Raw genomic sequence first — 25821 nt, 5'->3', positions numbered from 1 at the left:
GCATTTTTTATCCGGCCCCCTGGGTTTGCCCGCGGCGCCCACCGCCGTATCCTCGGCAACCTGCTGTTGCCGCCGGGAACCGTGTCATGACGGGGAGGGTGGTGTGCGGGGCCATGGTTCGGTGGCGAGGCAGCACCGGCGCAGGCGTCTCTCAGCTGCGAGCCTCGTCGGCGGTATCGCTGCAGCGGGCGTCGGCGGTGCGGCGGGCAGCGAGGTGCTCGCTTCCCGCCCGTCGGCAACATGCCCGACGACCGCCGCATCCCGATACCGCTTCTTCCTCACGTACATCTCACATCTACCCTACGCCCACGCCTACTCGCGGTCCCTCCACGAGCGCTTCAGCTCGACCCAGTCCGACGCCCCGCGCTCCCCCCTCAGCGCAGAGCGCACGCGCTCAAGCTCGCGCGCGGCAATCTCAACGCGGGCAAGCAGCGCGTCGCGCCGCCCGAACCCGTCCTGCCTGTCCTCGCCGACCGTGGCGTCGAGCTCGATCAGCGCGGCGACCAGGCCGGCCCAGTGTGCGGCGAGCGCGGTCTCGGCGCGCGTGAGCGACGCGCTGGCGGCGTAGTTGTCGCTCGTGAAGAGGTCGAGGGCGCGCTTGGAGGGGCCGAGGACGAGGACGAGGGCGACGGCGAGGAGGAGGCCGAGGATCGCGAGCTCGGGCGGGTTGGCCATGGCGTCGTGGTTGTGGTGGGTGGGTTGTGGTGGGTGGGTTGGTGCGTGTCGACGAGAAGTGTCGACGAGGTGTCGACGGATAAGAAGAGATTAAAGCGGTGCCGCGGGCAGCGGGACGGGACGATACAATCATGTGCTACACATCAATGTGCCACGCCGACCGCCACGTCAGCAAGCCTCCGCCGCCACGCCACACCAGCCGCCGTCGTACTCGGCATCGATGACCTCCACCCTGCCGCCCGAGACCCCCGTGCCCAGGATATGAGGGCGCGCGCCAGGGTACACGTCGTAGACGAGGCCGGCGTGCGTGGGGAGGAGTGAGGCGAAGGCCAGCGCCAGGGCGAGGGCGAGGACGGCGGCCGCGGCGGCGGGGTGCCGGAGGTGTGTTGGCCTCGGGTTGTGGGGCGTTGGGGGTGCCGTTGGTGCTGGGTTTGGGCTGGCCGCTGGCGTCGTTGTGGGTTCCTTTGGGGCTGGGCGAGCGGGCGAGCCGGCTGTTGGCGGCGCAGCTGCGACCTCGTCGTCTGCCGCCACGGCCATTGGCGCTGTTGGCGAGCCCTCTCCCCCCCTCGGCACCCACTCATACCCGTCGTCACTTTCCATGTCGATGGTGGCACTTGGATCTCTCGACGCGTGCGGCTTAAGAGTATTGCAGCCCCACCACCCCCGCCACGTCGACCGCCACGTCCCAGCCCCACCGCCCTACTCGAACATTCCGCTGCCCCCAGCCCACACGCTGCAATCATGCATAGCAGCTAGGTATACTCGATCGACTCGATCGACTGCAGATAAACATACTGTCCACAGGTCGTGCGGCACGCCGGCACTGGGTATGAGATATCGCCTTGCAATAATGGTCATCAATGGTTCGTGGAGTGTGTGTGTATCATGAGATGGTGGAAATGATTGGGGAATGATGCCCTTGCGCTCTACTTCTTGCGCGAAAACAGCTTGAAAATGTTCTTGGCACGCGACGACCCCCCAACGTCCGACTTGCCGGCGCTGCTGAAGACCGACTCGGCAGCCGGCGTCGTGGGGCGCGCGATAGACGAGCGGGTGGGTGGGCGGGCAGGGCGCGGCAGCGTCGACGCAGCGACACGCCCTTCCGGAATCTGGTCGTTGTAGTGCACATGCTCGCGCTCGCACTCGGGCAGAAAAGAGCGAGCCTTCTCTCGCAGTGACACCATCGATGACGGCTTGCCCATTGTCCTTGGTGGGGCGAGGAGGTTTGGCACTGGCTCGGCTGACGTCCAGCCCTGACCGTGCTTCTTGATCCCGGGAACCGACTTGAGACGCTGCGACGCATCAAACAGCTCGGCCTCGTCATGCTGAACCATCGACTCCTCGGCGTCCTCCATATCCACCTTGGGGGGAGTGGGTGCCACCACCGTGCTGAAAAGACGGAGGTTGGACTCGGACTTGCGCGTCGGGACACGCCGCGCCGCTTGTGAGCGGAGTGCTGGCGTTGACGGCGCAGCACGCAGAGCATGGGCTGAGCGCTTCGTGGCAACTGGTATTCTGTCAGCACAAGCATTCCTCCTCCGCACACATCACACTCACGCGGCTTGTCCTTGTCGCCCTGGAACATTCTGAACACCTGCGACACGGTGGGGCGCTGCTTAAGGCGGGACGACTCGGTGCCTCTACTGTACGTGCCCTTCTCGGTCCCTCTTCCGTAGGTACCCTTGTCGGTGCTTCTGCCGTAGGTGCCCCTGTCGGTGTTTCTGCCATAGGTGCTCTTGGACGGGGAAGCCGATCGACCGTACGTGGCCTTGGTGGGAGACACAGATCTGCGTGCCGAGTCTCGAATAGGCATGGTTGAGAACTGTCTGGGGACGTGTGACGGGCGTGGCGTCGTTGGGCGGGTCGGCGTCGGGCTGGCAGACCGCAAGCGCTGCGCCAAGGTCTCGAGTTCTTCCGGCAGCTTGAACTCTGGGACAGGAGCTGGACGGCCCTCATTGTACGCCTTGCGTGCCTCCTCGACAAAGCCTGGTGTAAGCGAATACCTCCGCTTGCAACTCACGGTCCATGTTCTTGACCCACTGCGCGAGTCGGTCAAGGTTCTCGAGGGCCTCGGTGTCCCCGCTGCGCATGACGCCAATGGTGCTGGGGGCAGTTGACTGTTTGGCTGCCGGGGTTAGTTGGCACCACAACCCCTCAACGTACCTTTGCGCGGTGTCGTGTTCTTGCCTTCCTGTCCGGGACCTGGAGACGGCATACCGTCTCTATTGATCTTGCGCTGAAGCTCGAGGCTCATGTCGCCACTAACAACGCGCTTGCTCTGAGTTATGCTGCTGGTGAACGCCGGCGCGGTGTCAATCGGAGTGTCCAGCATCGGGGCCTTGGAAGTGTAGGTCGGGCGGGTTGGCGTCTGCACCTCGTCGTGGGCGGCAGCGAAAGTAGCAATGGTGCGCGCCGCGCGCTGGTTTGCCGCTGACCTCGTCAACACATGCTCGTCGGGGTCGTCCTCACATCTCGGTGACCTGAACGTGACGTTGCGCTCGTCGATCTCGGTCACGTCGTCAAGCTTGACAATGGCCTCGCTGCGACGGTACTCGATTCTCGCGGTATTAAGACCTCGGTCGAGGCTGACGGTTCGCGGCACCTGGCCACGTGCAGCACCGGTCGTCGGGGCGCGGCGCGACGTGTCCTCCTTCTGCTGAACGACATTGAGGCCCTCGAGTGAGCGCATGGTCCGGGCCAACGCTTCGGCCTTGGTGGCTGGGGTTGGGGACTCATCGCGCAAGGTCTCGCGAACCGCGCTGGTCCGCATGAGGAGCGGTTCCGAGCGACGAATGTCGGCGTGTTTGTTGTATTTGTGTACCGTAGTCGACGAGGGGCGCACGAGGCTATTGGGGCGGTGCTCCTTAGCGAGAGATGAGTCTTCTGCAGGTTGTCAGCTTTGTCGATCCGACTGTGACTCACCAGCGTCAGTGACGCGGGGCGGCTTGGCCGAACGGATAATCTTGGTAGCTATCGGGTCAGCCATGCTCGCTCCAGCCACTCACGAGACCCTCTGTCAGGCGTCGCGTCCCTCTGGCGAGGACCAAGAACAGAGCTGTCCCGTTTCTTGAGGAACTTGTCTGGCACCTCGGGCACTGGCTGAACACCAGCGAGGCCAGCAAGGTCGACGACAGCCTTGGCGGAGCGGAGCTGGCTCTCACTCGTTTGCTGCTTGACCGCCTGCTGCTTGACCGACTCACCAAGCGGTGGGCTATCTTGGGCGGCGGTCTTGGTCTTGCGGCGGGCACCGATGTCGCTCCTGACCTTCTTGAGCTTACGCTCCTTGTCCTTCTTGGCGACGATGGGCCGCACCGGGGGTGGTGTCTCGATGACCTCTCCAGCAGCTTGGCGGACAAAGCTAGGAGTTGAGACTGTCGACTCGGCGACGGGAGTCAAGGACTGGTGGTAGTACGCCTGCTGCGCAGTGATGCGGTAGCTCGGGTCGGGGCAGATCATGTAGCGTAACAAGTGCTCAAGGTCTGCTGCGTCAGCTACCAGTCTCCGCCTCGGTACCTACCCTTCGGGATGGACCAGTCGCCCATCCAGTTTCCTGCGCGGGTTCGCTCCCAGTACACCAGGAGCTCCTCCTTGGTCTCGAAGTTCTCGTCCTCATCGGCTTCAAATGGCGTTCGGCCCACAAGGACCTCGAACATGGTGACCTGAGAGGGTTAGAAAGCTAATGCTGGTTGGAACTCACTCCCAGCGCCCAGACGTCCGACTGGCGTTCATCATGGGGCTGACCGCGGGCCCTCTGGGGGTCGAGGTACTGACAGTTAGCCATAGAACCGTAGCTACTGCTCACCTCTGGCGTGCCCCAGCTAATCGTGGTAAGAAATGCACCCCGGCTGCTGGGCTTGTGCTGCTGGGCAAAGCCGAAATCCACGATGACCGGAATATCGTGGTGGCTGATGAGGATGTTTGCCGGCTTGATGTCATTGTGCGTTATGCCGCGCTCGTGGAGGTACCCCACGGCGCTGCACAGCTGACGGAAGTATGGACGTGCGCGCTCATGGCCCATCTGCACGGGGATGATGTGCGAGTGGTAGGGCATGACGAGGCTGGTGTCATGGTCAGCGCCACATTCGAGTCCACAGCGTGCCACTCACAACGCCCAGCTTCTGCTGATCACAAATGCCTCAAAGCGGATAATGCTAGGGTGCGGCTCGTGCCGTAAGCTCCTGGTAGTCTTCATTTCGAGCCAGAGTGAGCGGATGCGCTGCATCGTGACCTGGGCGTCAGCACACTTGCCCACCCACACACACGCACCGGGTCCTTGTCCTTGTGAACAACCTTGATGGCGACGACACCGGCGCCAAACTTGCCGAGGCCGCCTGCAGACATGTTTCCAAGGCGGAAGACGGGGTCCGTTGGATCTAGGTCGCTATCCTCGTACGGCTTGAGCGAGGTCATGTACACCTGGCCCCAGTTGCCGTTGCCCACTTCCGTGTCGAAGCTAAAGCGGCCCTGGACCTGGTCGTCCGAGAGCGCGACAATGTCTTCCATGCCGGGTGCCGTGGAGAAGAGATGGGCGGCAGCGCCGTCGTGGTTGGGCGTCGTGGGTGACGAGCTGGGGGATGGGGTGGGATAGGCGGCGCTAGTGTCGGCGGTGGGCTCGTCCTCGACATCATACACCGGCGCGGCCTGGACACCATTGGCGAACTGGTTGTACGAGACGAATTCGCTCTCGTCATGGTCGGAACAGTATGACACGGTGTCGAGCATGGGCGCGATAGCCTGTCTGATGAAAGAAGGGTCGAGGATAGCGCTAGTGCTGGTGTTGTCTCGGCTGGCCGTGTCGGCGACGTCGTTGCCGTAACCGTTGGGAGATATGTCCATGTTGGACGAGTTGTTGACAGTGATTGAAGGATGAGAGACTTCAACCGATGTTGACTGATGCACAAGCCAGAGTGTCAGTGCGTCGTGCAATGTTTGTTTGTGCTGGGTGGCCGCATCGCTCGCTGGGCGCGCGACGGCTTCTCCACCCAGTCCGCCGACGCCTCCTACGCCGCCGCTGCTGCCGTTACCACGCCAGTCTTACTCACCGAGTCGAGTGACCTCGAGGGTAGCTCAGGGGAAGGCGCCTGGGCACGCGCTACAGCTCGAAGACGCTGTCGAGAGCGCGAGTGTTGGATGACGAGTGGGCGAGTTGTGGCCGACGAGCCCGGGCTCACCATGGCGTTTGCGGCGCTGGCAAAAGGCTTTTTCCTCCGAAGGACGGGGGCCTTTTTCTTGCTCTGGTAGACGTGTCGGTGTGAAAGAGTCGACGTGGCGGGTCCAGCGGGGTTGTTTTTGCGAGGAGGTTGACGAGAGTGGATGGACGAGGAGAATGAGAGGGAGAGGGGCGTAAGAGTGTTGGACGACGACGGGGAGACCATGGCTGTGCGAGCAGAGTGGGGGGCTCAGGCGCGCGGGTGTGTGTGTGTGGGCCGTGTGGGTGGGGTGTTTGGGTGCGTGCGCGTGTGTGTTGGCGTGTGTGTGATTATTGCGGGTGGGGCGCCGTGGGCGTTATGGGCGCGATGGGCGCGAGGGCCGGGAGGGCGTCGACGACGACGGCTTCCACGGCGACGACGATGCGGAGAGGGGCGACGGGGCGACGGGGCAACGGGGGCACACACTAGGGCGCAGCTTGTGCTTCTCGACGGCTCGTCAAATTTCTTGATGGGCGCGGCGCCTACAAGGGGTATAAGGCCGCACGACGCACCCCAAAGGTCTCGATCGAGATGGTCGTTGTGATGCGACGAGTTGGGCGGGCGGCGCGGGCGAGATGATGATGCAGCAGCAGAGGCGAGAAGACGGGCGGGGGATGCTTTAAAGGCAGGGCGTTGCGAGCGATTGCGGGCACTTGACCAAGGAGAACGAGCTAGTGAGAAGCACAAAGATCAGTGCAACACCTAGTAGACTAAGTGACGAGTCTTCGCCGCCCCCGCCGCCGCCGCTCGCAAAAAGAAAACACTCGCGCTGGCAGTCGCGGGCGCTGGCGCGCCCCGTCCCCCGTCCCCCCTTCGCGCTCCCTCTGCACGGCCCGTCTGTCGACACAAACACTGCAGCAGTGCTTCCCATGTACCCATGTTTGGGCCGACGAGAAGCCCGACGCTCTGTATGGCTAAACGAGGGTGTGACGAGCACAGGCCGTGTGGCGTCGGTCGTGTCGCCGCCGCTGCTTCTTCTCCGTTACCCTGTCCTCGACGCGCGTGGGTTGTCGGTCTGGCTGTGAATGTGAATGTCAAGCGTGAAGCAGACGAGTTCAGTGTGATGTCAGACACAGGAGACGCCTGTAGTGTGAGTGTCGTCTCGGAAGATAGACATTGGCACAGCCAAAGCAGGAACAAAAGAGGCACACTCCGCATCAGCAATCCAGGGCCATGGCGACATGGCGTCACCATCGTTAGGGGGGCCCTCGCTGCAGCAGCTTGGCCGCCGTCACGTCGTCGGTGGCTCGTGTCATGTCTACATTGGGTCTCTGCCTGTACATTTTGTGAGCGGTGGCCTTCGAAAGAGCAAGCCAAAGCCGACGACGCTGGTGTTGTGGCGTTGGGTCAACGCGCATGCGGTCTATGCGACCGATCGTGGCTTCAAACCGCGCCCCGTGCGTCGTGGCCGCCGAGTGAGTGTCAACTCTTACGACACCTCTTCTGGGATACTCGGCGCGTCGGGCAAAGATTGTAGTCGCTGAATGCCCTGCGTCGCCAGGAGGGTTGTCGCCCGTGGCGTAACTGATCCCGATAACAGAGACGATTCAGAGGGTGCTGGCGAGCGCTCGCCTGCGGGAACAGGGGCGACAGTTGCCCTGTTCGGGCCCCATCGGGATGTGTGTTGTGCTCTGCAGACACATTAGCAAAATAGGGTCCACGCTGAGCTCCGGCCGGAAAGGTACCCACGGGTTTGAGGACGAGTAGTCGAGGCTGGGGTGGTGTGAGCGCAGCGGGCAAGGTTGACTCACTGGACATAGGCACGGATGACACCGTCAAGGTTCTCGAGCATACACCTGGGGTCAGTTGTGTGCTCAGGCCTGCGAGCTTACTGGATGGTCTCCCCGACGTCGTGGGCATGGTGAAGTGATGTCGACTGGGGTAGCACTACGTCGACTTCGCATACCAGGTCGTCGCCAATGTGGTACACCTCGACGTCAGAGATCTCTAGCACGGGGTTGAATCGCGACACCATGTACAGGACACGCGTGATCTGGTCGCCAGAAGCTTGTTTCCCCGACACTGCAATGTCAGCATATCGTCGGAGCGACAATACCCACAGTTGCTAAAGTTGTCGAAGAGCGTCCTGACCCACGCGATGATAATGTAAAGTGAGAGGACCATACCGCCGATAGGGTCGAGAAGCGGTGAGTCGAGCTTCTCTCCAAGCCATGGGAAGGAGAGCGACATGACGTTGAGCCACACATCGTTCTCGGCGTCTTGCGCGAGAGCCTGCACCCCCGAGCTGGGGATGGTCGAGCACCACCACCAGAGCACCGACTTTGTGGCGATGGTGGCTAGCATGGTCGAAAGGCCGATCGTGCTGAGCTCGACCGTCTCAGGGCGCTCGTGCCGGAACACGCGCTGGAAGGACTCGATGAAAACTTGCACAAAGGAACAGATCATGACGACGGAGAAGATGAGCTGGGGGGTTAGTGGTGATGCAGCGTGACTTGGCTCACCACACCGAGGGGCTCGAATCGCCTCTTGCCTGCGGGGTACAAGTGCCGGTCGCTCTCCTGTCCCATGGCCCACGACGTGCCGAGGATGATGAACGTCGAGAGAAGATCGAGAGCCGAGTCGATGAGCGACGCCATGAGCGAGATAGATGAGGAGTAGTAGACCGCAACGGCCTTGACCCCAACGAGCAAGAAGTTGACGATGGTGTTGACTGCGGTCAGCGCGTCCGTGGCTCCAACTCACTATGCAGGGCGAGCTTGGCCAGCCTCTCACGCTTGGCCTGCTTGTGGCCTACGAGCGGTGTGTTCTCGTCGACCGGACCAGCCTCCTCGTCGTCATCGACGATGGCGTCCCCGTCCATGCGCTTCGGACGCACATGCCACGCCGTGTGCCTGCGCTGCCACTCAACAGCGTTGACGTACGCCGCATCGCTTGGGTACACGCTACGCAGCGGTGGCGGACGGAAGCTGCCAGCAATGATCGAGGGCAGCTCGCCGGACAGCAGCGTGTCGACCTCGACGTAGTGCTCGTGGATCTCGGCCAATTTGGAGTAGTAGGGCCGGAGCTAGAGTCAGTGGCGCTGCGCTCGGGGTCAGGCCTCACCTTCTTTGGGAGATTGGCAATGTCCTCGTCGGCGACGGGGATGTTCTCAAAGTCTGTGATGCTGCGCTCCTGCGACGAGATGATCCTGGGACGTGAGCGGGGCCCAGAGGAGTGGAGGGGAATTCGGCCTGTGGACCTGCCCTATACTTACCCAAGGTTCTGCACCTGGTCGAGCGAGAAGCCGCGCTGCAGACGATGCCTCCGGAGAGGGTGTGGCTCGAACGGGGACGGCGCCGCGCTCGGTAGGTCGGCGTTGCTGCGGTCGATAGTCATGTCGGTCTGCTGGAGGATGCGGTTGGCGACAAAGCCAAGGGCGGACGCCTGCGGGACGGCACTGAACCCGTTCGAGCCACCCGCAGAGCGCACAGAGCCGGCTCGGGCGGGGCTGGCGTTGCGCGACGGCATGGGGCGCAGAGTTGAAGATTTTGCAATGGACAAGAGGAGATGGTGGCCGCTGTTGGCTCTTCAGCGTCGTCGCCGATGAAGGTCGGAGGAATGTGAGTCGCGGCTACCCGCGACGACCGAATTTAGGAATTCCTCAGGCACGGATATTAGTCTGGGCATCACGTGCATCCTAATCAATCAGAAATGACGCACTTGGTGGCAGCGTGGAGCGCGTTCGAGCCATCACTCAGAACGACCTGGAGTAGCAGGTCGTGTGCATGGATTTTGGGATGAGCTGGGGACTGAACCTGCCTGGATGCATGCCCAAGGTGGGTGGGTGTGGGGAGTGGAGTGAGGCGGGGTGCTGTACGGTGCCGAGGTGTGGCTGTTGGCGGGGGTCCGACTGGCCCCGAGCCACGGCCAGTGCTGAGTGCGCGTAAGGGGTGATGGATCCCGAGACGAGCGTGAGCGCAGACGTCGAGTCGTCGCTGTGATCGTTGGTGGTTTGCTTGTTGTCCAACCCTCAACCCACAAAGTTGTTGCTTTACGGTGCTTGTGGCGCGGCTTTGACTTTGACTGGACGCTGAAACGCATTACGCCTCAAATAGGGACAACTGACATCATCCGACTTCCACCTTCCTCCACCTTGCCTTCCTCCCTTCATCCACCCAGACCACAACAACAATGCCTCCCCCGCCAATACCCTTCCACATTCTGCGCGCACACCACGCTCCGATCTCGGCACTGCACTTCACGCGGGGTAACACGCACCTCTTCGCTGGAGACCAGGACGGCGTCGTCAGCGTGACGGATCTGAGCGCGCGCCGCGTCGTCGCCAGCTGGGAGGCGCACGACAAGGGCGTCCTTTCCGTCGGCGAATGGGACGGGGGCGTGGTGAGGTGCGAGCTGAGGATGGTTAAGATAGCTAACACCCCAGCCAAGGACGCGATAACAAGATCAACTTCTATGCGCGGGTGCCGCCTGGGCCGAGGGGGCAGGGGGCGCCGGCAGTGGTCCAGACGATGCCGTCCAACTCGCTCAACTTTTGCCAGTTCTCCTTGGCGCCTTTGGAGGCCGCTGGAGAGGCGCTGCTAGCCCTTCCCAACCTCACTGACTCGGAGCTGGTGGGTTTGAGCTTCGGAGCGATGGTAGCTCACCCCCAGATCGACATCTACCACGTCCCGAGCCTGAAACGGCTGCACTCGGCAATCAACTACGTCCCCCGGGCAACCGGGCCCGACGCGCCGCGCTCGGGGCTGGTCATGTCCCTCCATCTGCACGTGCGCGACGCCCAAGTGTTCCTGGCCACGGGGTACGAGGATGGCCGGGTGGAGGTGTGGTCATGTGGGGTGTCGGACGTGGAGAGGATGTGGGACGGGAGAAAGGGTGCGGAGACGGGGGAGCAGGCGTGGAAGCGACTGTGGGAGGGCAAGGCGCACAACGAGGCTGGTGAGTGGCGTTCTCGGGACCCACGCTGACGCCAGTCATGGCCATGGCGGTCGATCCGGCGTTCACGCGGGCGTTTACCGTGTCAGCCGACCATCTCCTCGGGCGCGTGGACCTGTCATCGGTGGGTTGGGTACGAGGCGCAGCTGACAGGCCCAGGTTATCGACGGCACGGCCGAGCCGCCTGCTTCGGTGCTCACGACGTACGCGATGAACCAGATCGGCCACGCCTCGCTGGCGACGTCGCACGACGGCCTCGTGGTGGGCGTTGGAGGTTGGGACGGGCGGTGAGTCGGCCTGGCTGGCTATCGCTGACTTTGCCCAGGATACGGTTGTTCTCCGCCGCGACTTTCAAGCCGCTGGGCACGCTGGCGTACCATCGCGAGAGCGTCCAGGCGCTTGCATTTGCGCAGCCGCCGACGGCGCTGCTTCTCGAAGGCGGCACTGGCGGTGGCGACGACGACAACGAGACGGTGGAGCTCGGGGCGGAGAGCGACAGTGACGACGACGACGGCGCAGGGGACGCTGCTGGGCCCCGAGACCGGTGGCTCGCGAGCGGCGGGAAGGATCGGAGGATAGGGCTGTGGGCGCTGATGGACTTTGGGGCCGGCGGGCGGGCCGCGGGGGGGAGGTAGCGGCGGCGTGCACATCCACACTCATATGCATGGCATTGGCATTGGGCCGGCGGCAGCCGACTTCGGAAGGTGCACCCCGGCGGAGACGACCCACCCCGCCGCGGCCTGCGACCCGCCCCGCCCCCACTCTGCTCGGCCAGCCTATCACCGCAAAACGCAGCATCCAGTGGGGGCCAAGAGATGCGGGTGGGATGGGGGCGGCGGGGGCGGCGGGGTGTGGCGGCGGCGGAGGCCGCGCCGGCCGCTGCCGGGTCGGTCGGGGGTGGCGGTGGCGGCGATCAGCCATGCGCCACGGGCGTGGGAATGGCAGTGGTGGTCACGGGTTGTGGGGGACGTCGGGATGTGTGCGGTGCGGGGTGGCTGGGGTCGTGTGGTCGTGTGCTGGGGGGGGGGGTTGAGGGGGGGAGGGGTGCTCGGGGTGCTCGGGGTGGTATAAATGGCAGTCTGCTCGTGCTTCAGCTGCCCCGTAAAGCACAAGCAAGCACCCATCGTGAGCCCCCGTCCCCGCGTCTCCGCTAACCCCAGGCCATGACGCAGCACGAAGCACCCTCCGCCCCCTCCTCCGACCGGCCCTGCCCCTCCCCGGGCGAGTGGGACGCCGAGCTCGAGGAGCGCGAGGCCAACCACCACAAGCACGCGCTCTCGCACCACCACGACGTGCACGAGGCGTTCGTGCACCTGCGCGCGAATGTCGCCGACGCGCTCGAGCACCTGCACGGCAAGCTGAGCACGGTGGCGCACGGGCTCGAGGACGAGAAGCACGAGTTCGCCGTCGGCATCGACGGCAGCGTGGGCGAGGCCAAGACCGAGCTGCACGAGGCGATCGACAAGCTCCACGCGTGGTGGGATAAGCATGCTGGCGGGAGCGTGGCTGTCGACGCTAAGGCCGCCGACGCGGGCGCGTGGCGCGGGCCATGAGGTACGCCGAGGTGCGCCGCAGGCGCGCCGAGAGCTTGGACAGGTAGTAGTGGGTAGGGGGTAGTGGGATGTAATGTTGAGCAGCTCATGTGCCACGGCGCCCGGCGACGCACGCCCGTGATCGACGCAACGGCGCATCATTCGCCGTGCCACCGTGCATCTATCTTATCGCGCTGCGGGCGCCGGCGCGGGCGAGCACGCGTCGGCGTGAGGCAGACAGCATGCACCCGCGGCATCTCGCTTCGCTCGATGCCGTTCGCTCGATGCCGCGCGCACGTTTGACGACGCGACCGTTGGCCCAAAGTGGCATTGGCTGAATCAATCTCGATCGTCGCCGTCAGACGTGCGTACGTCACGCGCGTCGTGATGTGATGTGACAACAGAGGCACGACGGCACGACGCACTATATATACCGCGGCTGCTGCTACCACCGCCTGCGTCTTCCCACCATCCATCCATCCATCGCAATGTCCAACCCGACCCCGACGACCACCGGTGCCGCTGCTACGCCGGCTGCTCCTGCCTCGGCGCCGGCTGCTCCTGCCGCCGCCGCCGCGCCTGCCGGCGCTGGCGGCGCTGCCCCAGCCATCCCGCCGCACCCGACCCAGCGCACGGCCCACGACAGCCTGCACGCTGCCGCCGGGGACTGGCGCTCCGCCCTCTCCAACCTGCGGCGCAACGTCACCGACAACTTCAACCAGCTGCACGACAACCTGCAGGGCTCGCTCGACCAGCTCGAGAGCGACAGCGCGCCGGCCATCAGCGACGTGCAGGCGTCGTTTGAGCAGACGCGCGCAGAGCTCAACCGCCGCTTGGACGAGCTCGCCGCCCAGTTTGAGGAGAAGCACCACGCCGTCGTGAGCAAGATTGGGTCTTTCGGCGCGCCTGCCGCCCCGGCGCCGGCGGCCGGTGCCGCGCCGACGTCGGTGCCCACCCCCGCTGTCGCCACTGGCGACCTTAAGAACTCGGGCCGTGAGTTGCCCCTTTGCCGCCGCGCTGACTTTAGCCACGCCTGCTGCTGGCGCCGCGCCGACTGCCGCGCCGACTGGCGCCGCGGCCGCTGTCCCTGCTGCCGCCGCCGCTCCCGCCGCTGCCCCCGCTGCTCCCTCGGCCGCACCCACCGCCCAGTAGCCCCGCTCCGTTGTATAATGCAATGAATGACAGATGCCAGATGCAGACCTGTGATACAGTGACACCCACCCTCTACTCCACGCTCTCGTCGTCAGAGTCCCCCTCGCCGCCCGTCAGCCCCGCGGCCACCGCCGCCTCCCACGCCTCCTGCAGCTCGGCCAGACTCCTGCCCTGGCTCATCTCGAGCATCTCGAGCGGCATCATGTTGGCGCTGAACGCCGGCGCGTTGCGGTTCGCCTCGGGGTGTGCCGCGCTGTCGATAACCCGCAGCACTGGCAGCCGCGGCCGGTCGTCCCCGCCGTCCGGGAGCGGCGCCTGCGCGCGCACAAAGATCTGCTGCAGCTCGGGGTAGCTGAACAGGTACGAGTCGGTCGCTGGGCGGTACGGCTGGAAGTCCATGATCGTGGCCGACGTGTTGCGCTCGTCGAGATAGAGGTCGAAGACGTAGTCGTCTCCACCAGCGTAATCCCCCCTCACTTCGTCCTCCCAGAACGCGCGCACGTTGTCGACGAGCTTCTGCTGCACTTCTGGGTCCTGGAGGTGGTCGTAGAAGTTTGTATCGCGCTGGGACACGGCTGGGGTGTGTTAGCGTGGGCGAGATGATGCGGCGTCCCTACGCACCCAGCAAGATGTTGTCGCGCACAAAGCACCGCACCTCGCGCGCGGGGTTGAGCTCGACAAACTTCTTGAGCACGAGCTCGATGCGCGGCTCGGGCAGCGCGGCCGCGTCGACGCCGACGCACCCCTCGTACGCGCGCTCCGGGTCCAGGTCGTGCTGGATAAAGTCCGAGCTCTTGAGCAGGAGGTAGACGTCGTCCGGCGAGATGCAGTGGAGGGGGCCGAACTCGGTCTGGGGGAGGAGGAAGGCTGCGTCCTGGGTGTGTCAGCCGGCTACCCCACACCACGCGACCCACCCTAGGCGATGTCCAGTTGAGCTTGGGGAACACGGCGCCGCCGTACCGCCGCAGCGCGGCGCGAATCGCCGCGCTCGTCTTGGGCAGCCGGTACACGGGCGCGTCGGGGTCGGGCGAGCCTTGCCGTGATGGGCCGGCCCTGTGGGTGAGCTCGTCTTCCTCAACACAACAGCTCGCCACTCACTCGTCGTCCTCGGGCATGAAGATCGAGTCCGAGTGGAGCCACTCGACAAACGCGTCATGCTCGCCCAGCGCGTCAATGTCGACGACGCTGGCGGCAAACGTAATGTCCTCAAAGGTTTCGTACCATGCCGACGTGCGCGCGGCGTCGACCTCGCCGACCGTGAGCGGCGGGAACAGCGGCGCGGGGGACGGCGCGCGGACTGGGACAGGCATGGGTGGGGGGGTACGATGGGCGATGGCACAGTGGTCGGCGCGTTGCTTTGTCCTGCAGTGGAATGTGCGAGTGGAGGTTCGTTGGGCGGGTGAGGCTGGCACGGCCAGATGAGATTTCGCGTGCCAGCCTCACGCCTCCCTCCCTTCCCCCACCTCCACCAGAGGGTCACAGTTTTGAACACCTCCCTCCACAGCGACAACAACAACACCATGTCGACGTTCAACCCGCACGACCACCTGGTCAAGCAGGGCTGGAAGGGCAAGGGGAGTGGTGAGTGCAGCGGGGGTGACCTCGGAGGCTGACCCACGCTAGCCCTCAAGGACGGGCACATCACGCGCCCGCTCGCGACGGTGCAGAAGAAGTCGCTGAGCGGGATAGGCAAGGACCGGGACGAGGCCGTGCCGTTCTGGGACCAGTGAGTCGCGAGCGCGCGAGCGAGCGTCCCTTATGCCCGCGTCCCCCCGCTAACCCCGCAGCATCTTCGCAGCCACAGCAGCGTCGATCGCGAGCAGCTCGACCTCGCCCGCCACGTCCGGCGCCAACACACCAACCACGTCCACGCCCTCGCTCTCCATCGCCGCGCGCTCAGGCCGCGAGATCGCAAAGCGCAAGCTCTACTCGAGCTTCTACCGCGGCAGCGCCGAGAGCAGCCCCAAGCCGAGCGAGCCGGAGCCGGTGGCAGCGCCAGCGCCAGCAGGCGGGAGGACACGACCGCTGCGGAGCCAGCTGTGGGGTGCGGCGCCCAGCGCGGAGGATAAGGCCGAGGCCGGGGACAAGGCCGAGGCAGGGGAGGAGAGTAAGGAGGAAAGAAGGGTGCGCAAGGAGGCCAAGCGCGCCGCCCGCGCCGAAAAGGCCGCGCGCAAGCTCGCTGCTGCGGCCGCGAGGGAGGCGGAGAAGGGCGACAAGGTCGCGCGGAGGGCGGCGCGCGCTCAGCGCAAGGCGCTCAAGGCGGACGGAAGGGAGCAGCGGCGGGCTGAGCGGGCTGCGCGGCGCGCGGCGAAGGCGTAGGTGGCATTGTATTCTTTAGCATTTGCATGGGTCTTGGGATTGACGGGGGAGGGGGGGGGAGGGGAGGGGGTTGTGCTCGGTGGCAGTCGCCCAGCAACGCTTCAGGTGTCCTCACTCCCACTCCGCCTCACTCGCGCTGCGCGCTCGCTCGGCTCGCAAACCACTTCATGCAAAATAAAAACTAATACTATGCGCCACTACCATATGATGATGCGCTGTCGCCGAGTGCACATGAAGATGTCTGCCACATGGTCGCCATGTTACAACACTGCCCGGGCCAGAGCCCGGCTAGCCCGGAGCCCTCACCCCCGCCCCCTACTTGGACTTCTTGCTGCGTCCGCGCCCGCGCCCGCGCCCGCGGTTCTTGCCTCCGCCGCGAGCGTTGCCGCCGTTGCCGTTGTTGGCCTTGGCCCCGCGCGCAGGGGGCGCGCCGCCGCCGGCAAAGAGCGTCTTGTGCACGACCTCTGCCGAGCCAACGACCGCCTCGGGCACGTGCGCGGGCGTCGTCGCGCCGCTGGCCACCGGCGTGTCGTCCTCGTTGGCGCCCGACGTCTCGGCCAGCGGGCTGGGCGGGATGACGGGCGACTCGGCTGGCACACCTGGCACAGGTGAGGCCGGGCGCGAGGCGGGCGACGCCGTGCCGCTCGTCGCCGCACGGCGGACGCCGGGCGACGTCGTCGCTGCCCGGCTGGCGTGCGTGATCGGCAGCATGTGGCTGGGTGGGTTAGCGTGAGCGTGGAGAGCGGTGTGGGCTCGTGATCAGGCTGAGCCCTCGGGCGGTAGCCTCGTCGGGCCGTCGAGGTTGCGGCGGCGCGGCACCTCTGGCATGCGTGCACAGCAAGCAGCGCGGCAGGCCGCATGCCAAAGGGGGGGCCGGGGTGCGGCGCCAAGGTGCGGCGTCGACAGCGCCGACGCCAGCAGCACCCGCGACCACCTCGGTGCCAACGGCATTCCCCGGGGCTAGCCAGCGCTGGCTAGCGACAGCTGGGCTGACGACAGGCGGGGCGACGGGGCTGACGGCTCGGGGCTGACGACAAGCGTGCGCCGCCTGCCCTCGACACCCCGGTCCACCGTCCCTCCCCCCTCCCCCTCCCCCCTCCCCCTCGCCGTCGGAACTCGCCCACAGCGCTCAGCTCGGCGGAGCCGCGGTGCCTTCGCCCTGCCGCGCGAGTCCTACTCCGCCGCGCCCACCGAGGCAGTGCCCCCCCACCCCCCGGACCGCCGTACCCCCCCACCCAAGCCCACTCACCCGCCAGCCTCGCGGCCAATCTCAGCAATCCGCGCGCGCTGGCTCGCGTTGAGCCCGCCGCTGGCCTCAGGCGCAGCGCTCATCGACACGGCGCCGTACCCGTCCTGGCTCTGTATCTCGTTCCCGGGCGCGAGGAGCGGGTCCGTGTCGGCCGCCGTCACCTGGGGTCAGCTGCCGACAGGGGAAGCAACCAACCTCGTCATCCTTGACGGCGGGGGCCTTGCCGCAGCAGGGCAGGAAGTCGAACAGGCCCATGTGGGCCGGTGGGGGGTGGTTTGGTCGAGCGAGTGGTGCGGGGTTTGGCGGGTGACGCTTTAATAGATGTCCTTGTCCCTTGGGCCGTGCGTAGTTGTTGTCGTCGCTTGTGAAACACGAACAACAGAGGCTGTAGGCTCTGTGCGCGAGAAATATGAAGGAAAGGATGAGACGAGTTGCAGTTGCGTTGCGCTCGCTGCTGCTTTGCCGTTTGCCTTTGGCTCAGGAGGGCGACAATGTCCTGCAGGCGGCTGCTGGCTGGGCTGGCTGGCTGCTTGGCTCGGCTGCTTGCTCTTGCCTGCCTGGCCATTACGACGCTCGTCTCCGACTCATCTCACGGCTAAAACCTGACGACGCTGCCCACGCGGACGCATTTGGCCACTAAGCCTCTGTCTGCCCACCCGTAATGTAACAAATACATCCAAATACGCATACTAATCCAAATCTAATCCCAAAAACACCAAGGTTGAGAGAAACAGTAGTCTGCTCTGCTCTGCAGCAGATGTCTAATGCTTGCGCCATTGTGGCGCAGAGGCTTGCTCAGGCTCGCTCAGGTTGCTCAGGCTCGCTGGCTCGCCCGGCACCTGCCTCTCGCGGCTGGGTCCTGCCAGCGCGCAGCGCAGAGGAAATCAGGTGGCTAAAGCCCTGCCGCCGCTCAAGGCACAGGCCGGCGGACCGGCGTGCGGCTCGTCGATGCGGCTCGGGCCGTATTTTTACACGATACACAAAAAAGTGCACGTTTGCAGTGCTGCTCGCGTGACACGCACGCACAGCGCACAGCAGCTATGCACGCGCCGCCTAGTTGTAGCCCATGGCGCGACGGCCGCTGACCGAGTCGATCCAGGTCGCATCGCCGCCCTCCTCGAGCGCGACGACGGTGGCCGAGGTGTGGGGGGGAGGAAGACCGGCCTCGAACGCGGCGCGCTGGGCAGCGATGAAGGCCTTGTTGCCGGGCGTAACGGGGAGGGGGTGCACAGGGAGCACAAGACCAGCTCCATCGACAGGGGCGACGCGGGCACCGGCGTGCGTCACCAGGACGTCACCGGGCGCGAGCGAGACCTCGGCGGGGCGGACGTGCGTAAGCTCGGCGTCGGTGGCCGGCGTGTCGCGCAGGCGCCAGTTGGCGGGCTCGAGGTAGCCGGCGGTCGAGTAGAACGAGATGCGCGAGCGGACGGGCGCAAAGTACGGGCGGAGGAGCGCGTACGTGGCGGCAGCGGCCGAGGTAGGCACGCGCAGGTCGGTGCGGCCGAGGGCGAGGTGGGCGTGCACTGGGGTCGAGGGGCCCGAGGCCGTCTCGGCGACGTCCCAGAGCGACTCGGAGGCCCAGGTGGACGCCGAGGGGGCCGACGACGCGGCGTCGACCTGGATAAAGGGGGCGTCCGTGGCCGAAGGCACGAGCGAGCGCAGCGCCTGCGAGGTGGCCGACAGGACCGACGTGTTGGCGCGGGCGGCGACGAGCGCGGGGTGGTGGTAGGCGGCTGGAGCGTGTCAGTGCGGGTTCGTGTTCGCGCTTGGTGACTGGTTACTCACGCTGAGTCGCGCTGGCGAGCTCCGAGGCCCAAGCCTCGGCAAGCTGGTCGCGGACGACGTCACGGATCACGAGTGCGCCGGTGCGCGAGACGGTGTCGCGCAGCGCGGGGTCGGCGAGCACCGAGCCGAGGGCCTGGAATGGGATTTCCGGCAGAGCAGCAGGCTGGGTACGACGTCAGCGCGTGTCTGGATAGCCGAGGTGGTGCGGCGTGGGTGGAGCGAAATTTCAGGCGCGGAAGAGGTCCGGCACCATCATCGGCAGGCGCCGGCGACCTCGGCCGGCTCTGGCCACGATGCATGGGCCGTGCACCGTGCACTGAAATTTCTAGTCGCGCGCGAGTCACTCACCTGCTCGAGAAGCGCGGCGAGGGCGGCCTCCCACGCGCCGAGTGCCCACGCACGCCCGCTCTCAGTGCCGAGCGTGGCGGTGACCCACTGGGCGGGGGTCGGGGGAAGCGGGGCGTTCTCGCGGGCGGCGAGGGCGAAGGCGTACGGCGCGCGGAGCTTGCTCGACGACGCGGGCTCGTCGAGGCGCTGCGTGTATGGCGGGGCGAGGGAGGAACGCGCGCTGTGCTCGTACGGCGGGGCGAGGGGCGCGCGCGCGACGAGCGACGCGGTCGTGAGTGCTCTGCGGCCTGCGCGGGGGAGAGTGGCGAGCATTGGGGTGTGGTGGCGTGAGTAGTGGTGGTGGCGGTGGACTAAGGCTGGCTGAGCTTGCTTGCAGCTGCTTGTAGTTTTTATGCAGTGGGTGTGATGGAGAGAAGCAGTGTTGACCGAGGCGTGGTAGATGTGTAGTCAGCCGAACTCGGGCACTCGCGCAAAGTGGCCACTTGTGCACTCGCGCACGCACGTCAGAGATTTTCCAACAAGTGGCGACTCTAGCTGGCCGGCTCCACCCAGTGGACGCTCTGACGTCGGTCGCTGCCTGCTCGTCCCGAGCCGCCGAGCCAGCCAGTGCCGGCCTGCTGCGGCGCTACAGAGGGTCGAGCACGCCAAAGACTCGTCGTCGCCGGACCACTGCCGCCGGTTGCGTCTATAGCCCGGGCGATTGCTATTGGCAGAGGGGCAGAGAGATAAGGACGAGCGCAAGGCTATTGGCTCGTGACGATTCGAAAACACACAGTGTCGACGACGAGTGCTTGGCAGAAATCTGACCTTTTACCAGGAAAAAGTAAAAGTTCGAAATAAAGCTTAGCTGTGGGCAGGGCAGTGGGCCACGTCCGAGGCCGGCAGAGGGCCGGACCGCACCGAGGCGAGGCGACACAGCGACAGCGCATGCTTCCGACGCTTGTTTGCGCGGGGGTGGGGCAGGCGGGTGGAGAGGTGGGGAGGTGCGGGGCTTCTATGTACTGCATGCTTACGCTGCACTGCACGACGAGACGCGAGGGGAAGGGGTGGCACAAACACGGCTGCCTGACGACAGCGTCATGGCCACTTGCCACTGGGGGCCGTTGGGCGCCGCCGCTGGCTGACGAGAGCGCAAACGAGTCAGGCTGCAGGCAGCGCAGTGTTGAGCGCGCTGACGGCGAGCATGGCATGACCACACGCGCCACGACAACATCCACGCGCCGTCAACGTCGACCGACAGCCCACGCCCGCACCCACGCGCCAAGCCACCACCCGCCCGCGCAGTCAGCTGACCTCGTCCCCAGCTCCCACGGTACGTATTCGATATCCTCGATCGTGCACCCGACGGCGACGACGATAGCGATATTCGCGAGCTGAGGAGGCGAGGTAGGCTGTTGCTACGGTGGCTGCGGCCAGCGCCCACGTGAAACCCAAGGAGGTGCATTTCGAACACACCCTCGGGTGCGGTCGCTCGGCGTGGCGGCAACGCCCGAAAAGGTCAGATATGGCCAAGCGACTGACGCGAGCGCGGGCCGGGCGGGTTTCGCCGACCTGCTGCGAGCGGCGCATCCTCGTTGTTCCTCCCTTGCCGCGTCTGCGCGTCTGCTTCCAACACCCAATCTCGCACCCACGCGCCTGATCTTGCCGCCAGCCCAGCCCTGCAGCCTGACCCAGCGGCCAACCACGGTCGTTTCTGATACCCCGCCGCCGCCTCGCCGCCGCCACCAGGCCTGTCATTCCTCAACTCCCCCCCATGCTCCTCCTCCCCCTCCTCCTCGCCGCCGCCCTCCGGCCCGGCGTGGCGGCCGCCGACCCGGGCGTGGCCTACACCTTTCCCAACATGAGCGTGACGTAGTGAGTGGGTGTTGGCCGGAGCCTGCCGCGCGCCGGCGCCGGCGGCACGGCATGCGGCGCGACCCGGCCCGCTCGCTGACGCTCGCGTGCTCGCCGCAGCTACTACGACAACAACCAAGTGTCCAACCTCGACCCGTGCGGCCGCGCGGCCAACATGCCCAAGGACTGGTCCAAGCCCACCAACCTCGGCAGCAGCGCGTGCGGCAAGAGCGTGCGCGAGCTGGGGAGCAACGCGGTGATTGCGCTGAATTCGACGTGGATGAGCGAGGTGGGGAAGGGCAACCTGTGCGGGAGAGAGTGAGTCGGCGTGTCGCCGGCGCGTCGTCGACGCTGGGCGCGGTCGTCGTCGCGGCCGTCGGTCGCCACGGCAGGCGCCGTCGCCCACCCCCTGCACGCTCGCTGACGCTCGCGTGCTCGCTCGTGCGCAGAGTACAAATCTGGAAAGACGGCGCCCAAGTCCACCTGCTCAACGGCGGCGGCGGGCCCTTCGTCCTCTGGGAGGCCTGCCAAGCCTGCATCACGCTCCCGCGCATCGACCTCAGCGTCGAGGGGTACGTCGCGGCCTCGGGCGACGTCAAGTGCCAGCGCGGCGTTGTCGGCGGGTTCGAGGTGCGCGTCATGGACAACTTTGTGCTGCGTGCGGGGGCGGAGGCTGCCGCTGGCAGCGTCGGCGGGGTGCTCCTCGCTGTTGGGCTCGCGCTGCTGGCCTGCTAGACGCCGTCTGCCTCGACTGCCCTCCCCCCTCGTCGCCACGCCTTGCCTGGCGCACATTCATCTGTACCACCTGTGCCACCACCCACACGTATAATCTGCATCTCAGCATGTACACGGCGACCCCGCCTGCTCTTGCCCTACCGTTCCGTCGCGACTCGCCCATGCCCGAGCCATGCCGGCCGCGGTTGTTCGGTCGTGCCACTCACTGGAACGCGCGAGCTGCGCCGCGCAGATCAGTGGCGCGAGAGAGCAAGCAGGCCAAGGGCAAAGCACATGCCCCGCCAAGCCTGCCGCGCTCACCTTGGGCACTCGCAACGCCTCGCGCTCGGGCTCGAAGCACTCATTGCCGGCGATCACGACGGCGCTGGCGCGAGGGCTAGCAAGAAGCTTGTTGCGGTCCTCGACCTAGCGCCTCACTGCACCTTGTCGCCCTTCCATGCCCCACCGTAACTCCCTCTTGGACACTCACAGAACACTGTCGTGACGCACCACACCGCACAGAATAGCGTCGCACCCGCCCCGCACCCCGGCCCGAGCTCAACTCGCCCACCGTCGCTAATACTATTCACATTGCATAACACCGCTAGGCTACAGCCGCGAGTAGATCTACTACTCGAGGCAGCAGCCCGCGCATACACGGCACTGCCGTTGGCTCCGCTAGGGAGAGGTCCACACCCGCACTCAAGCGATCCGACGCTGCGAGAACCCAGTCTCATAGTGTCGTCCATCGCCATGCGCGTGCGGTATCCGTGCCACCGGGACTCGGATGGTGGAACCATCAAAGAAAAATTACAGGGAATAGGGGGTGGTGGTGCAGCTGTCCATGTCCCTGGGCGTCACGCATCAAGCGCTCCGCTTACTGACAGATGACACTGCCCGTGTTGGTGAAGGAGCACTCATTGTCACAAGTGGCAATCGTCTCCCAGCCAACAGTCTTGGTGTCGATAAAGTTGCAGACCTCGATCTTGAGACCGTTGCACTGCCAAGCGCCAAACTGGCACGAGCCGGCCGAGACAGGCGAGGGGGCGGCCGCCGGGGCCGCCTGGGACGAGGCAGCAGGGGCAGCAGGCGAGGGAGCAGCCGAGCTCGAGGGGGCGGCGGCGGCGGCGGTCGTCGTCGTGGCAGCGTCGCTGGCCTCCGAAGAGGGCGAGGGCGAGGCGTCGGCGGCGGCGTCGTTGGCATCAGGCGAAGGCGAGGCGGCGGCGGCAGTAGCGCTGACACTGGCCGAGGGCGAAGGCGCGGCGTCATCGGAAGGAAGAGGCGCGGCATTGAGCTGCTGGGGAGCACCCGTGGCAGCGGCAGCACCGGCCGAGGGCGACCACCAAGCGTTGGCGCCGCGAACCGAGAAGGACGACGAGGCAGCAGGGGCAGCCGACGTGGTGGCAGCAGCAGCCTGGCTAGAAGCCGCCACGGGGGCAACGCTGGCCGGGGGAGATCCGCCACCGACACGGCCAGAGGGCGAAACATTGTTGTTGAGAACCTTGACGGTCAGGCCCTCGGGGTTGTTGCCGCCACAAGTGCCGCCCTTGATGGCAGCGAAAGCCTTGGCAGAGAGGTCGATGATTCCGGTAGACATGCAGGCGGCGCAGCCGTCAAAGAGGACAAACGGTCCCTCGTCGATGGTGATTTCCTTTCCGTCGGCGCCAAAGATCTGGACTCTGTGCTCGGGTGTCAGCGCGTACGTTCCATTCCGACACTAGCGCGCCAAGGCAGCGCGCAACACGTACTCCTTTCCGCACCACTTCTCCTTGTCTCCCGAGACCATGGTGTAGTTCATGGCTGCGTACGTGTGAGCGGTCGGTCACCAGGCAACAATGTCATTCCACCGCTCTACTCACCGACAATGCGGTTGGTGTTGAGCGAGTCGAGAGTCCATGCCGTCGACGTCGAGCCTTGGCAGTACGTGACACCAGAGTTGATGCCGGTGCTCACGGCCCAGTTGGAAGCAAACGGCCCGCCGTTCTTCTCCGCGCAAATGTCGGTGGTCGTGTCGAGGTCATAGTAACTAAGGGTATGATCAGCACCGCGTTTGTGTGCGTGTGTGCATGTGGCACTGCTCTGTGCGGTGCCGGGCCCGCGCGGGGCGACATGACCCGGGGGGAGACTTTACTTACAGAGTAGCGCGGAAGCCAGAGGCAGAAAAGAGAACGTCCTGAGCCTGGGCGAGGCCGGCGAGGGCGAGGATGGAGGTCGCGGTGAAGAGCATGACTGCTGTTTGTTTTTGGGTGTGGGTTTGTTTGGGGTAGGGGGGTTTACTCGAGAGAGAGCGATGACCTGCTGGACTGAGGCGGTAGTGTTTGGTAGTGCTATGAGGACGCGCCGGGCGACTGATGACACTGGTGGGTGAGGGGGGGTAGTGGTGGGTTGGTGGGTGAGGGAGGACTTGTGAAGAGGAGAGAAAGAGAGGGTCTTTAAGGAAAGTGGGTAGGAGTGGGAGATGACGATGGGGAAGAAGCAAACGAGGGTGGGAGGGGAGAGGGATGAGAGAGGAGGAGTGTGTGGTGCAGAGTCGTCAGTGGGAGTGGGTGAGAGGAGTGGTGTGCAGCTCGAGCTCGAGCTTTCTCGACAATGGCCCGGTGCGTCCGTCGCGCGTTGCGACTCCCCCTCCTACCTGGCGGAGGCTCGTGCCAACTATAGACCAAGTCTGAGGCACCAAACCCGCGGCCCTGTCCAACGCGTCCCTCGTTCCTGACGACACCCTGAATAACAGACCAGGCGTGGGCCCTGCGTCTGGGCCGTCGTGCCGTTTCGCTGCGTGGATCGAGGCACGGGCGTCTCGCCCTTGCTTCTTTGCGATCTGGGCGCAGGCCTCGTTTTCTGGCTACTCCACCACGTGGCAGTACCCTGAGATGTGCCTCGCCCCCCCATTCTAATTGGCATCATGCAACTTTTGTAACAGGAATAGAAACAGACGGCACGCCGGGGTACGCTGCACTTTTCCTCAAGCCACAAGACGCGTGCACGCCTGAACATGACAGGTAGAGCTTGCGCAGCAGTCAGGCGACCGACGCGGCCTCCAGTCGCCAGTCGCCAGTCCCCAGTCCCCGGCCGAGTCGGCGCCGAGGACCACCGACCCCGGAATGATAGACAAGGCCACGCCGCAGTGCGTGGCGCGACACCAAAACGGTTAACCCGCATGGCTCATTAATCAGCATTCGTTTTTCGTATTAGCGGAGGCGCGGAGGGGGAGTAGGAGGAGCGAGCGGGAGGAGCGGTGAAGCGGCGAGTAACGGCCGTCCCGCGGGCCAGGCCAGGCTCTGCTAGTTTGTCTGTGGGGGGGAGCACGCGGCGCCGTCATACTCAATGGCAGCGACGCAGCGACGACGAGGATGATGAGGACCACGCGAGGGCCCTGAAAAAGCACTCTGAAAACGAGGGGAAGCAGGAGGAGGAGGACAACGGGTCGAGCAGCGGTCATGAAGGTTTCACCGTCCAGGCACAGGCAGTGGCAAGGCCTTGTTTGGCTCGTGGAAGCGTCGGTGGAGCAAGCGAGTAGCGGGTCGAGGCGCGGCTTGGAGCCCACTGCCGTTGCCGCTGCCGCTGCAGAGGTCGCTGCCGCCGCTGCCAGTGGCGCTCGCTGCCAAGACTGACGGCAATTCAGCGCGCAAAGTGGGGCTGCAGGCTAGCTGGCTAGGCGCCGCAGATCGGGGTCCCCTGGTCGACTCGACGACGATCCTGCCTCGCCCGTGACATGGCTCAGAGAGGCAGTTGTGCCAGCGATACTCCAGGCCCACTATCGCTGCCAGCCGGCTCTGCCTTCCGCTGGACCCCGGATCTCTGCTCGACGACGTCATGCCCACCGCTGCGCTGCGTGGGCCGGCGTCATCGGCGTCGCGCGTCGTGCGTCGCAGCACATGGTCACGGCCACATGGGAGGAAGCTTGGGCAAACAGCACGCCGTCGCATGGCGCGAGCTGGCCCGAACATCCGCCGCTCGCGACCCGGCCTGACCCGTGCCCGTGCCGACAGTGGCGACCCGCGGGCGCGGACATGATAAAATGATAAAAATGATATGGAGGGCGACGCGGGCAAAAAACAACATGCCACATGCCACGCGGGACGACTATCGACACACGCCCGATCGGCGCTCGTGTGACAGCCCGCGGCCGGAG

General features: G+C 65.5%; 12 protein-coding genes across 12 annotated transcripts; 5 read left to right on the top strand and 7 right to left on the bottom strand.

Moving 5' to 3' along the window:
* Positions 1 to 312: 312 nt before the first annotated feature.
* Positions 313 to 675, bottom strand: Q8F55_007558 (uncharacterized protein; the record flags this gene model as incomplete). The annotated part of the gene is made up of 1 exon (XM_069355982.1): positions 313 to 675. One exon carries the CDS (start codon positions 673 to 675, stop codon positions 313 to 315), a length of 363 nt encoding a protein of 120 aa, XP_069205823.1.
* Positions 676 to 1601: 926 nt separating this feature from the next.
* Positions 1602 to 5511, bottom strand: Q8F55_007557 (uncharacterized protein; the record flags this gene model as incomplete). The annotated part of the gene is made up of 11 exons (XM_069355981.1): positions 1602 to 2182; positions 2233 to 2661; positions 2696 to 2800; positions 2839 to 3558; positions 3598 to 3645; positions 3681 to 4154; positions 4193 to 4334; positions 4373 to 4441; positions 4478 to 4733; positions 4782 to 4903; positions 4942 to 5511. The coding sequence occupies 11 exons, from the start codon at positions 5509 to 5511 to the stop codon at positions 1602 to 1604; spliced, it is 3516 nt and encodes a 1171-aa protein (XP_069205822.1).
* Positions 5512 to 7293: 1782 nt separating this feature from the next.
* Q8F55_007556 (uncharacterized protein) lies at positions 7294 to 9332 on the bottom strand (the record flags this gene model as incomplete). Its single annotated transcript, XM_069355980.1, has 9 exons — positions 7294 to 7495; positions 7554 to 7577; positions 7616 to 7660; positions 7697 to 7886; positions 7925 to 8288; positions 8327 to 8535; positions 8568 to 8889; positions 8928 to 9012; positions 9079 to 9332. The coding sequence occupies 9 exons, from the start codon at positions 9330 to 9332 to the stop codon at positions 7294 to 7296; spliced, it is 1695 nt and encodes a 564-aa protein (XP_069205821.1).
* Positions 9333 to 9995: 663 nt separating this feature from the next.
* Positions 9996 to 11392, top strand: asa1 (Astra associated protein 1 Asa1; the record flags this gene model as incomplete). The annotated part of the gene is made up of 6 exons (XM_069355979.1): positions 9996 to 10210; positions 10249 to 10435; positions 10475 to 10760; positions 10796 to 10881; positions 10917 to 11044; positions 11083 to 11392. 6 exons carry the CDS (start codon positions 9996 to 9998, stop codon positions 11390 to 11392), a joined length of 1212 nt encoding a protein of 403 aa, XP_069205820.1.
* Positions 11393 to 11828: 436 nt separating this feature from the next.
* On the top strand, positions 11829 to 12310 carry Q8F55_007554 (uncharacterized protein; the record flags this gene model as incomplete). Its single annotated transcript, XM_069355978.1, has 2 exons — positions 11829 to 11834; positions 11918 to 12310. 2 exons carry the CDS (start codon positions 11829 to 11831, stop codon positions 12308 to 12310), a joined length of 399 nt encoding a protein of 132 aa, XP_069205819.1.
* Positions 12311 to 12777: 467 nt separating this feature from the next.
* Positions 12778 to 13441, top strand: Q8F55_007553 (uncharacterized protein; the record flags this gene model as incomplete). Its single annotated transcript, XM_069355977.1, has 2 exons — positions 12778 to 13282; positions 13317 to 13441. The coding sequence occupies 2 exons, from the start codon at positions 12778 to 12780 to the stop codon at positions 13439 to 13441; spliced, it is 630 nt and encodes a 209-aa protein (XP_069205818.1).
* Positions 13442 to 13513: 72 nt separating this feature from the next.
* Q8F55_007552 (uncharacterized protein) lies at positions 13514 to 14751 on the bottom strand (the record flags this gene model as incomplete). The annotated part of the gene is made up of 4 exons (XM_069355976.1): positions 13514 to 14016; positions 14063 to 14315; positions 14356 to 14494; positions 14540 to 14751. The coding sequence occupies 4 exons, from the start codon at positions 14749 to 14751 to the stop codon at positions 13514 to 13516; spliced, it is 1107 nt and encodes a 368-aa protein (XP_069205817.1).
* A 210-nt stretch (positions 14752 to 14961) lies between these two features.
* Q8F55_007551 (uncharacterized protein) lies at positions 14962 to 15760 on the top strand (the record flags this gene model as incomplete). Its single annotated transcript, XM_069355975.1, has 3 exons — positions 14962 to 15022; positions 15065 to 15167; positions 15229 to 15760. 3 exons carry the CDS (start codon positions 14962 to 14964, stop codon positions 15758 to 15760), a joined length of 696 nt encoding a protein of 231 aa, XP_069205816.1.
* A 306-nt stretch (positions 15761 to 16066) lies between these two features.
* On the bottom strand, positions 16067 to 17264 carry Q8F55_007550 (uncharacterized protein; the record flags this gene model as incomplete). Its single annotated transcript, XM_069355974.1, has 3 exons — positions 16067 to 16475; positions 17010 to 17170; positions 17205 to 17264. 3 exons carry the CDS (start codon positions 17262 to 17264, stop codon positions 16076 to 16078), a joined length of 621 nt encoding a protein of 206 aa, XP_069205815.1. The 3' UTR covers positions 16067 to 16075.
* Positions 17265 to 18062: 798 nt separating this feature from the next.
* Positions 18063 to 19454, bottom strand: Q8F55_007549 (uncharacterized protein; the record flags this gene model as incomplete). Its single annotated transcript, XM_069355973.1, has 3 exons — positions 18063 to 18742; positions 18795 to 18957; positions 19143 to 19454. The coding sequence occupies 3 exons, from the start codon at positions 19452 to 19454 to the stop codon at positions 18063 to 18065; spliced, it is 1155 nt and encodes a 384-aa protein (XP_069205814.1).
* A 1441-nt stretch (positions 19455 to 20895) lies between these two features.
* Positions 20896 to 21710, top strand: Q8F55_007548 (uncharacterized protein; the record flags this gene model as incomplete). Its single annotated transcript, XM_069355972.1, has 3 exons — positions 20896 to 20996; positions 21096 to 21293; positions 21425 to 21710. The coding sequence occupies 3 exons, from the start codon at positions 20896 to 20898 to the stop codon at positions 21708 to 21710; spliced, it is 585 nt and encodes a 194-aa protein (XP_069205813.1).
* An 856-nt stretch (positions 21711 to 22566) lies between these two features.
* Positions 22567 to 23916, bottom strand: Q8F55_007547 (uncharacterized protein; the record flags this gene model as incomplete). Its single annotated transcript, XM_069355971.1, has 4 exons — positions 22567 to 23368; positions 23438 to 23489; positions 23549 to 23715; positions 23825 to 23916. 4 exons carry the CDS (start codon positions 23914 to 23916, stop codon positions 22567 to 22569), a joined length of 1113 nt encoding a protein of 370 aa, XP_069205812.1.
* Positions 23917 to 25821: the final 1905 nt, after the last annotated feature.

Source organism: Vanrija albida (genome assembly GCF_041260175.1).
Source record: "Vanrija albida strain AlHP1 chromosome Unknown contig_6, whole genome shotgun sequence".
NCBI lineage: Eukaryota > Fungi > Basidiomycota > Tremellomycetes > Trichosporonales > Trichosporonaceae > Vanrija > Vanrija albida.
The sequence above is the reverse complement of the archived record's forward strand: the minus strand, read 5'-3'. Positions and strand labels throughout refer to the sequence as shown.